Here is a 12,126-nt window from a genome sequence, read left to right as displayed (position 1 = left end):
AAAATTCAACATTTACATCTTTTCATTCAAAAAAATATGTCCCATGCAGAAAAGCAATGGATTGCTTTAGTGGTATAAGGAAAGAACTATTTAACTGCATCCCAGTAGGAACTGCACTGCACTGTCTGATAATTCTTAAATTCTGTTCTACCTAAAATGCCGTGGTTTCATATTTCTCACTTTAACAYTCAGTTTTTTAATATTTCTCAGCTATCTTGAAATATAACTGCAGAGAGGATTTTTTTTTGAAAAATCTTTGTTACATAAGCAGTGGGAACAAAATTAGCAAMTGAATTTTAGGAAACTGAGGTCTCTCTTTGTTGGTCATGGCTGTATGAAATCTCTTTACTTTGGTTGTACAGCTCCAAATAGCTGTAACTTCCCCACACAATTCCTGAGTATTTCCTTACACGTTGTTTTCATTAAATAGAAAAGCTCCTTCACGTGTCCAGTACTAATGAGGAGACTGTGACTTGGGCAGACACTGAGGTTTTACTTCCTGCAGCTTTGCCAATCCAAATACATTTCCTAGAACAAGTGGAGTAAAATTCCACTTACATAGCAAAGCAAATAGCTTTTTCACACATTCTTTTTCACTTACCGGACTTTTTTCTTTTTCTGCTTTTGAGTCTGGATAATTTCTAGAATGGCTTCTTCTTCATAACTATGTCCACAGACTTTGTTTCGCACTGGCTTCTTCATTTTCACCTGTAATCAGTAAGGTTTGATTTAAAGGAATTGATAATGCCCATGAAAAGGTTTCTTCTGAGACTTTATATGAAACAGCAGGAAGTGTGTTTGCCATTCATACATGGCATTCCAGTAAAATTACTGGATGAGGTCCTGCATGGTAAACTGCATTCCTACTTACATGGGGTTTTTTCCTAAGCAATATTGCTCTTCTCTGATAATGCTTAAAATTTATACTATTTTGTTGTTAAATATTTTTGTAAAATATTGTTTAACAGGTACTGCAGATTTGAAATAAACAAACCAATGAAGAATATGAAATAACTATTCCCCCACCAATTATTGTAGCAGTGATAGCATACCTGTGTAATGGGACAAATAAAGTTCATCTGGCTCCGAGTCACAGCTATATCTTCATCGATTAGTTCAATGGTGTCACTACCACGATCTGATTTATGACAAAGTAGAATGGAAAAAAAGAGAAAAAAATACTTAGCATTTAATATAGATTGTCAATACTTAAAATAAACTAATAAAATCCAGCATTTGCCAAACACTATCTCACAGTGATATCTACATGAATGACACTGCAAAAAATACTGTACTATAATATCTTATAGAAAATGTGGATTTTTAGATAGTAACCACTTTGTGTATGTGTGTGTGTGTGGCTATTTACAGCCAATGCTAGAAAGAAGGGCTGGGAAGGAGAGCAGGCTGACCTGAAGATATGCAAAACCTTTGGTATTTACTATTCAAGTTCACCAAAACCCAGTAACACACAGATGAGTCCCCAGAACCTAATAAAGGATGAGGTGGAGCAGATCTGGCAGTCCCACCCTCAATATCAGCTTGTGTTTTAGTGTCATAAATGGGCTTGCTGGATAGCCTGTATAAACTGTGTACACTTTAAAAGGAATTTGTACTGTTTATCATAATGCATCATTTATAAAGTGATGTTGCTGTATTTTGTTAAGACTATAATTAGTGAAAAACAAAAGTCAGAAAGTGTGTCAGACAACAGAAATGTTATTAAAGTGACTTTAAGGAGGAAGGACAGAATTAAATACTGACAATTCCCAGAAAACACCCAATGGCCCAGTGCCAGAGAATGAAGGGTAGACAAATGAGAATAAATCCACCTAGAGCTGGAAGAGGTGCAGTTCCCCACCTTTACCAGAAGAAAGCCAGGTATAAGCAATCTGTGCACCCAGGGCACATCACCTAGTGCTCCATGCAGAAATTAATTAGCCAGAGTAGAAAGCTGAGACATGAGCACAGCTAAGGAAGAAATATATATATATATATATATATGGGTAAGATATATAGCTAAGTATAGCCTTAAGTGCATACATGTTATTTTATCTTCTAGGTCTTCTCTGTTATTGTAAATCTAGGCTTTTAGTTGAATGCATTTGCTTATATTTGAATCTTATCTAGGAATAACAGCAAACTTAACGCCTGCCATAGTTTTCCATTCCTTTGGGGTAGTTCTGCAATGCCTTTGCAGCAAGGCCCTGGGGTGCAGTCCTCAAGGTGTCCCAAGCAAAGTAAACATTTTTCTCTCTAGCTGCACAGGCTGCACTCCAAGGGAGGAGTGAGAAACACAAGGGAACACAGAGAGTTTAGAATTACTTCACRATTTGCCTTCTACAGGGTCTCAGCCTGAGTTCCCTGTGGTGCTGTTGCACGCTATCAGCCAATCTTTGCATCCCTGGCATTCAGTCTTCCACATCTATTAACGACCAGTGTTTCCTAACTTATGGTCAGTCCTGCGTGCCTGTGTGATACCATCACCTTCCGGATGATACCAGCAGCCATCACCTGTGGAGCAATCTAAACCTCTCCCACCCAGCCCAGACTGAGCTCGCTGCCCTGTGAGCCAGCACAGCTCTGCCTGGGGGACTCTTGGCATTCATGTTGCAGCCATGGCTCCAACACAGCACCTCTTGGTATCCCAGGCCTATTTCTGTATCTTCCCCTCCTCCTTAACAGATGAGGGGGGAAGATGCCTTTCTTTCCACTTCAATATTCCAAGCATTCAGGAATGTTTCTGACCCAGGTGCTCTAACCCTAGGTATTGGCATTGGAACTAGATGACCTTTAAGGTCCCTTCCAACCCAAACTGTCTCATGATTCTACTCCTGTGAATACCATGGAAATACTCAGGCAATGATCATGGATATTTCTGTGTCTGCTATTGCAGTCTCATTCAATCAACTGGAGTGGATTCTGGGGGAAAATGGGCTGAAATGCCCAATGCCAATCATAATTTCAAGGTTTTAATCTCCAAGAATATTAASATACTTTCATTAGATACTGACCACCTAATAAAGGCAAACATTTTCAAATTAGAAGGGAAAASTGATCACAATTTAACTGTAAATACCAAAACTGCAATGGTATGGAAGAAGCAGAAATGCACTTGTGTCAGTTACCAATTTTCAGGAAAAAATCTGTCACATATTATTCTYAAGATTGCTCATATGTATGGTTTATTCTATCATAAGCCCATAGTATTTGAAGAAAGTACAACTTTTGGAAGTGAAAAGGTTTTTTAATGAAGCTTTTGAAATAGAAAGCAAGGGGTGAAATCCCACTAAAACAGCAAGGCTAAACAAAATTGGACTTATTGGTAGGTGCCAGCTTTGGCATGGGCTGTTTTACTTAAAAATAATAGTGATTTTTTTTTCTATAAGTAATGCCAACAAAGAACAAGTGATTCAGAATGTCCTTAAATTCATGTACCTGTGATTTTGACATACTGCATCTCTAATCTTCCCCATGGAAAACATCACATTTTCTATGTCGTACTTTTGTTTTCAGCWTTCATGAACATGGAATTACAGGCCATGTGTATGAGGGCATCATATCAGTCAGTGACATTAGAAAGCATCAGTAATAGCAAGATCTAGGACAGGGGATTGCTTACAAAAAGATGATTAAAAAAAATCAACATGTAAGTTCCAATAAAGGTGGGGAAAGTTTTAAAATGGGGGGCTTGTGCCAGTGACTTTACTTCCAAAGCCCAACACTGTAAGTTAGGCATGTAARTGTCTTTTTCTGGAGTCCACCTGTGCTCTAACCTCCAACTTTGCTAAAGAGTCACCAACCACTTCCCTCATCACTTCTGTGTATGTTTACTTAGGTACAGACACAAGAATTTAGGAGACTGGTGAAGCATGCAAGTTCAAAAATACGAGCTCGAGCTGGGTACTGGTGCTTGAGTCTCCCCTGAAGGCCTCAGGTCTCTAAATTATGTGAGCTAAATCACAGGCTGGGGTATTTTTTTCCCATATTGGCTTTGGAGGTGATTTAGATGCCTCATGTTTAATGGTTGAAATTTCATGTGTTGAGACCAACTCCTTGTAGGTTGAGTATATTAATCTTCTTGGATTCAAACTGTCCTCTTGCTGCAAGCTTATCTTAAACACTTCAGGCTGCACTTCATTTGCAATGATTTGATATACAGTCTATCAGAGTGGGGCCCTGGCTTCAAGAGGAGATCACAGCACAAATGAATCATTATTTAAAATATTTCCTTTTCATAAGCAGCTAATATTTTTAAAAATAAATATGCAAGACTGGGATGATGCAAGTAATACCTCAAGCATGTCAATAGYGAATTAGCATAAATCAGATAAACCACCCACAGATTTGTTGTTACTGCTTGATGTTCTACATTACAGGAGAAGAAAGGAAACTAACTTTTTTCAGTGACAGTAAATTTTGCAGAGATTACACAAGRTATGTACATACATCCTAAACTGGTCAGTAAGATGCTCTAAGCTGTAGATCTCTATCTGTAGACTCATATTGGAAGATGATTTCATTAAGGTCAAAGGGAGTTTTTTCCAAATGTAATGCATAAAAGTTTGGAGGATCTAAATTGGAGGTCTGACTATTCTACAGAAAGAAATAAAAACACTGGATCATACATATTTCAGCTAAGTCAGGTTATATTTTTATAAAATTGAGTTTTCCTTGCAAATTAAAACCAGATGCAGAAAACACTAAGTTATTGTTCCCGAAATTCAGATGTTGCCTTAAGTAACAGAAGTGCATACATCTATTTTGGTAGTCTGAGAGATCACATTTTAAATGCCTTAACAGTTTCTAGTTTTCCATTCCAGCCAAMTGAAACATGTTATGAGTATTAGTAACACATTTTCTATCTGGCTATCTCAGCAATGATGTTTACAGCTRTTATAATAAAACTGCATTCTTATAAAGGTATCTATTTTTGGTAACACATCATAATGAATTTTGCAACTGCCAACTGTTTTTTTTACTTATTCAATTTTAATTAAAAGCTGGTATTAACTTACAGCTCTATCACTTTCATCTCTTGATAATATTGTGACTAATATGCCTTAGCTCAGTTTTTACCTATTCTGCTGAAAGAAAGTGAGAACTTTTAAGCCAACTTTTAAACATAGGAAAACCATAGAACAGAGACATTAACTGCTGGAATGTGAATTATACTAAGCATAGATAGCATACATGTTAAAAAACCATGAGAGAACCCCTCCGTTGTCATTGTTACTTCTGTGACCAAGAGACTGCTGTTTGCTCACTGCTCCCAGTGTCAGCAATGCCCTTTTCCCAATTTCTGTTTCTCTAATCTGGCCCTCAGTGAGTACGTGTTGCAATGTAAACTCAATTGATTTCTTTCCTTTTGTGCTGGGCTGTTCTGCCTTCTCACCTGCCACAGTCAGACACTAATCCTGGGAATCAAAGGGTAATGTTAAGCATGTAGGATTGAGTCTTTGTAAGCCTGAGCCATCAGACAGACGAGGTCTTGGCTCCCAAGAGGTTCTATTGTACTGCTGACTCCATAGAAATAACAGCAACTCATCCAGGCTGGGAAAAATCCTATCTCTGAGAGCTCCAAGAAAAACATGAATGTTATGAGGGCAAGTTGGATGCCAAGTCTTCYTGCCAGCAGGGCACAGAAAATAATGAAAGGTGGGGGAGGTGAAGGACATYGTCACATCCAAGAGTTGGGCCCTAAGAGTCAGAAGGGTGAGGAAGGGCCAGGGCCAAGTCTGAAGGAAGGACCTGACAGTGCTGATTCCACCACGGGTAATGCTGGAAGGTGGGTCGGCATGCCCATCACTGCTCTGAATTTGGGTTAGCCTTCAGTGCAGAGAAGCAGACTGGAACAATTGTCCAGTGTCCTTCCCAAGGGATGGATCTGCAGTAGCTGTAGCAGGAGTGAAAGAAGAGGGGAAGCACAGAGTAATACCTTCCTGCAAACTCTCCCAGTCTCTAGCAATTTGGGGCCAAGGACTTCCTGAGTCAGAGGTAGTATCTTTATACTTAATAAACCTTGGAGTTTTCCTTCAATGAATTTGTCTAAACCTGGAGAGGGAATTTCGGCCTGGACCTTACAGTTTGATTAGAGACAGTTATCTTTGCTAGAAAGGTTAGCAACAGTTTAATTTTCCTTGAAAATTACTGCAGAGGCTGCAGGTTACAGTTTAATTTGATTTTTAAAGGGAGGGAAAATAAGGTGTGCAAGCTACAGCTGCAGTCAAACAGTTCAAAGGCTTTCTGCTTTTTGCCACAGGCATGCGATAGTTTAATTTGCCAACCAAGCCAAACTATGCTTTGCATTGAAGTGCATTACAATTTGATTACCAACTGGTGTTGCAATACAAAGTTGATCTAAGGAAGGTGGCCTCTAACACATTGCTCCAGATTGCAATTGCAAATTTACTTGCTCCTGCTCAGGCCAAGCAACTTGCTGGTTATTTACTGCCAAGTGCTTTGTATGTGCCCTGTTGGACAAATACTTGTGTAAAAAGCACATAGATGTGCATTTGGTCAACTCAAAATAAAATTACAATCCTGTAAATATAAGCCATTTTTATTTTTCTGGAGTGTGAAATACAAATTARATGAATGAATTAGCAAATTGTTAGTTCCTTTACATAATAGCRGGGTAGGAAAGGATAGTGTCTTGCACTAAGCAGCAATCCTCTAAAAACTCCTTTAATGCCATCAAATTCACAGCACTTATATATTTTACAGTATTCTGTCCAACTAAGCTACAGGTCTTTCAAAATACACTATTCTAAATGGAAATATTGTTCCCATTTTACCCTTTCACTACTGGATAGACCTGCATGATGCCAGTTTTCCAGAATGGCCTTAAAATGAAGAGAAACTCTGAATTGATGAACATGTTGCTCCTTGCAGAAATAACAACTGAACAACTTTTACAGAAATGTAAGTGAAGGAGATTGAAAGATGCAGTTAAATACAATTTGTTCTTTAATATATTAATAATAAAATGTGACTACAAATCCTAGGGAAAAAAACCAACAAAAACTCCGTATGTGCCCTGCAAAACTTTCAACTCACACACTACTTAAAATGACAAGAGATCAACTTTGCCTTTAGATTTTGGGAAATTCAGACTGTTGTGCAGTGGGAGCTGTATCTCTAAAGAGGTTATTTTTGGTTATAAACCACACAACTCAAACAGTTTGGTAGGCAAACACAGAGGTAGCTTTCTTGCTCCCCCTGTTATTGCAAAGAAACATGAGAAATCCACACTTCAAAGYCCTTGGATGGCATTTTAAACTTTCCTCATTGGCAGTTTACTCATTGCTGCTGCCTGGATTTGATCTGAAGAAGCTTCTGCGGGAGATGAAGATTACCTAAAARGATGTCATGAAGCCTCTTCAGTAAGCTCAGAGGAGCTACTGTTTCTGGAAAACCTACAGTGGCCCTATTCTTCCATCTTAACTACCATCACCCACAATGTAAACTTAAGAAGCAAGTTAAGCACCAAAGACTTGCTGAAAATAAACCAAACCGATCAACTGCTTAAACGACCAAGAAACTCTTAAGTGTCCATGAAAGCATGCCAGGCAAGTGACAATGGAGCACAAGTATTAAGGATGCCACAGTAGGACAAATAAGATGAAAACTGGAATATCTTATAAGGAAAAAAATGTATCAGACACAAGCTACTAAATTGCAAATGTATGCAAAGAACATTTTTATTACTTGAGCTTTCTCCTGCTCTTAGACGAAAAAGGTCTGAGCAATCACTGCTTCATGCAGTATAATGTATAAAGGTAATTTCCATGCTTAGAGAGCATCATTTCATGTATCAGAGATCAGAAGACTATCACACACATTAAAAAAAATGAAGAAATTCACTCCAGGCACATGAAAGAAAAAGTTGCAAAATATGCAACCAGGAAAAAAAAAAAAGCCTACCATTTCATTAGAAGATGAACCACTTTCCATTACTAACATTGTGGTCAGAATCTGGAATGTCACTGATGCAATGCTAACCATCAAATGACATGAACATGTAGGGCTTGCCTACACAGGGAAGTTGTTGCAAAATAAGCAAGGGTGTGAATGCAGAATGCATTAACTACTTGGCACTAACTCAGTGTGTGGCCACTCCTATTCCGCACTAGGAGTGCCTTTTGGCTGTTTTGCCTAATCCACTTCCACACTGGACTTGAGGAAGGCATTGCTAATCCTGGGCTGGAGTAGTGAGAGGACAGTACTGTCACTGTAGACAGCAGACTGGAGCCACATCCATTTATGCACAAGTCCCTTGCAGTCCCTAGATTTTCTTTTTCCTGCAAATTTAACTCATATTTTCTCAGAACAATCCATGCCAAGTATTCTCTACGAGAATAAATTGTGTCTATGACATCTCTGAACAAAAGCTAACATCATGTACCTTGTCACTCCTGTGGCTGGGAGTCACTTAGCCTATTTCAGTATGTCATTTGTGCATTCTTGTAGAAATTCACTTCTGAAAAGGTGATCTGGTGAYGGATTTTCAGGTGGAACAAGCTTCTGCTAGAGTATGCTCTTGAACAGAATTTTCCAGGGTAACAAAGGGACAGAAAACAAAAAAAGCAGTGAAGGGGCAAGCAGACAGGTAGCAGTGGCCCCTGGCAGTCCATCCAACAGGCTGCTAGGGAACCAGGGAGCAGAAAACCAGCTCCACTGCCCCTTTGACTCGAAGGAAGGTGGGGAGACAGATGTGCTTCCCTTTACCAGGACAAGACTGATGTGTGATACTGCTCTTGAAGAAGACAKGAGTGCAAATAAGAAAATCCGAAAACAAAATGATGGGAACAACATACTCTTTTTTCCATCCCCTGCATGTTGAAGCATTTGAAAGAAACTTTAATGTGATATATTTTATTTTAAAATTAGAATWAATGAAGACAGCATTTGCATTTCTGTTCTTACTGATGCATTTCAATACTTCACAGTGCTTTCTAAAATTCTTACCTACTTCCAAAATGAATTTATCTAATTTAAAAATGTAACATCAAGTAAATATAATTCAATGTACAGGGAAGCACTATATATATATCCACATAATCTTTTGAGCTTTATTACGATCCATAAAGAGAAAAGTTGTGTTCATCTCCCCAGCTTCTTTAATAGAAATAATTCTTTTTCTGTATTTTGCATATAAATTTTACCATTCYAGTTATTCTGAATTCTGCAGCTTTGCACTGCCTGAAATGCCTCTGGGATGGCCTGTCACTGCTCCAGACACCAGCTGGGTACTTGCTTGAGGATGCATCTCCTGCTCTGCTCCTGCCTTGGTCACCAGCACATGGCCCTGACAACCTCCTCAGAAGAGGCATTTTCCTAAAGYAACAAATCCTTTGTAGAAGTACTAACACCCAATTCCTCTTTTTTTTCGACACAAAGCACTGTAGAAAGAGGTCAATAATACTACTGTGACCATTTCATTGGCAGAAAACTGAGGCACAGGGCAAGAACACATCCAGAACCACCAGCACACTGTGTGCTAGACCACTGTCTTTCTCATTAGAACACACTGCCTTAGCCCTGAGTAACTAATGCTGAGAACAATTTCCAAATACATTCTTAGTGAATGCATCAGTACCACACTAAAAGCAAAAAATACAACACAGAAACAACCAGTACCTCCTAGTAATTGCACAATATCTAGTTGTTTATTCTTAGAACACTTGCACTGGAGAGCACATGATCATTTTCTATTAAGTCATATTTATAAAATAATACTTTTTCACTAAGCTACAGGAGAAAAGGGGGAAAAAGTAATTCATATAAAAAAAACCTGAGTTGTTGTTTAGGGTTTTTTTTTAAGATGGACTGAGAGATCTGCCATTGCTCAATCATAAAACTGTATGGTTTCATGTAGATTAAAGCAGGGTGACATATTGCATGTGTGTRTACAAAGACATTCTGCATGAACTATGCTGTGCACACTGAGCAGATTTGCACTGTAAGAATCCTCAGTAAACTGTTCCCTAATGTTCCTAATCCCAATATATAGAGCATCCTCCAAAACAAGGTCACAGTGGGCTTGTGCAGCTAAACACGTTCTTGTTGGTTAGGAACAGCTGAACAGTGATTTTTCTCAACCTGTCCTGTGATGTAAGATTAGGCTCCTTGAGTGGCAGTCAGTAGAAAAAATCCAGTGTTAGAACCCTGACCTATAAATACTCATGGATTATAACTGCAGAAGCCTAGTAGCTTCTGATGGTAATTAGTAGTTAACTTTAAGTCTGATTGATATTTATTTTAAATCTCTTTATGCAGATTCTCATTTGCCAAGAGTGTAATGACAAATGTGTGGCAATAGTGGGAGAGTGCATCTTCCTTAATGCTATACACATCAGGAAACTATTATCATTCTACTGCTGTCATTTATGTCACAAARCACACACTTCTGACTTCACCTTGACATTCTACGTGGTGTAGACAACAGACAATCAGGAAATTAGTCTGCTTTATGGCAGACAYGTTGGGATGACTGTGAGGGGCTTAACTAAGATCAAACACTGGTCAGTCTTTTAAACCTGCAAGGTCTCTCTATTCCTGCACCTTGTGCTCCAGATCAGGTTTAATAGGGGAGTGAACTGGGACAAAGAAAGGACTTGAACAGCATCAGCACAGATGTACACAGCAGCAGAAACAAGAATAGCAGARCAGGACAAGCAGAACAAGGGAAGTTAATGTTGAATTGATGGGACAGCAGTTACARTGTCACTGGTGCTTTGTAATAGGGATAACAAGCACATAGCTAAATCACAGGGCATTCTGCAGAGTGGTCATCTTTCTAGCAGTGGAGTTAACGTTACACTCCTTATTTTAGTCTTATTACCAGAATGGAATATTATAGTTGTCTTCTCAAGAACTATTAACTTCCCTTGTACTCCTTGGTTGGCATATAATTTYGTTTGGTTTCCTTGCAGAAACACACAGAATCCCTACACATATGCTGAGGAAGATGGAGGGTTTGTATCTCAAAAGAAACAGTTTAATATAAGGAAAACAATCAAACTGCACTAACTATGGAAGGAAACCAAAACTGAATACAAAAGAGATACCCTAAGGAGTCACCTTTTTGTCAGTGCTTCTTTCACATCAGAAATCATGTACAGCCTTACAACCCAGAATTTAGAGTAGCTCAGTGTTACTGGGACTCTTATTTGTACAGTAATTTAAGACTCTGCTACACTTGGACACAGCTAGTAAAAATATGGGGGAACTGAATTYCAGTTCAATAACTGAAAGGATTGGAAAACTTTTAAAGACTAAATCAATATTTAAAGGGGGACTGGAAGAAAGTCGGARAGAGACTTTTTAGCAGGGCCTGCAACAACAGGACAAGGACCAGAAGYTTTAAACTGAAAAAGGATAGATTAGATTAGGCATGAGGGAGACATTSTTTACTATGAGTGTGGTGAGACATTGGAACAGACAAGTTGTGGGTGCCCCATACCTGAAAGTGTTGGACGGGTCTTTGAGCAGCCTGATTTTGCAGATGTCCATAAGAGAGGAGCTGGAACTACATGATCTCTGAAGTCTCTTAAACCCAAACCATCTGTAGTATTTCCCTGATTCCAAGTTTTTATTTACAGAYACCAGCCCTGGCAGATAACAGCTCTTTGAAATCAAATACCACCTTGGCATGGAGTGCATGCCAATACTAGAACATGTAATACACACACACAATTTAGGACATTATTTGTTAGATCAAGAAAATGAAAAGCACTTTTAGTAAAGACGACAAAGGGAGTCTATCCTGTAAAAAAATGCAACAATAGAAAATGCTAGTCACAGACAAATGGCACAGTTAAGCTCTCTCCATGACAAAACACACAGCCTTAACTCAAAAACTGCTGAGATCATACACTTCCTAGAGGTGCCCTGCTAGTTTTTTCATTGAAGACCTAATCAAGGTACATTTCACCGAAAGGAAAACATATGAAATATCAAAAAGACTCTTCAGAGGGCACATACTTGAATAATAACTATTTCTAGYCAGGGAGTACAGGGGAATCTGGAAAACAGCAGCCAGCACATGCTGGTTTTGTAAACATAGGAAATGATCACTTCCAAACTTTCAGCTGCTTGAGGTGCTGGCCACCCATACATGAC

General features: G+C 38.7%; 1 protein-coding gene across 1 annotated transcript in view; it reads right to left on the bottom strand.

The window, feature by feature from the left end:
- Positions 1-12,126, bottom strand: part of NSMCE2 (NSE2 (MMS21) homolog, SMC5-SMC6 complex SUMO ligase) — a 126,815-nt gene that overhangs the window by 3,522 nt on the left and 111,167 nt on the right. Inside the window, 2 exon segments of the mRNA XM_057368503.1 lie at positions 602-708; positions 1,053-1,138. Of these exon segments, the coding sequence (XP_057224486.1) occupies positions 602-708; positions 1,053-1,138 (193 nt within the window).

This window comes from Malurus melanocephalus, unplaced genomic scaffold (assembly GCF_030028575.1).
Source record: "Malurus melanocephalus ecotype Western Australia unplaced genomic scaffold, MMel_1.1 scaffold_3, whole genome shotgun sequence".
Classification (NCBI taxonomy): domain Eukaryota; kingdom Metazoa; phylum Chordata; class Aves; order Passeriformes; family Maluridae; genus Malurus; species Malurus melanocephalus.
This window is presented reverse-complemented; position numbering and strand designations above follow the sequence as displayed.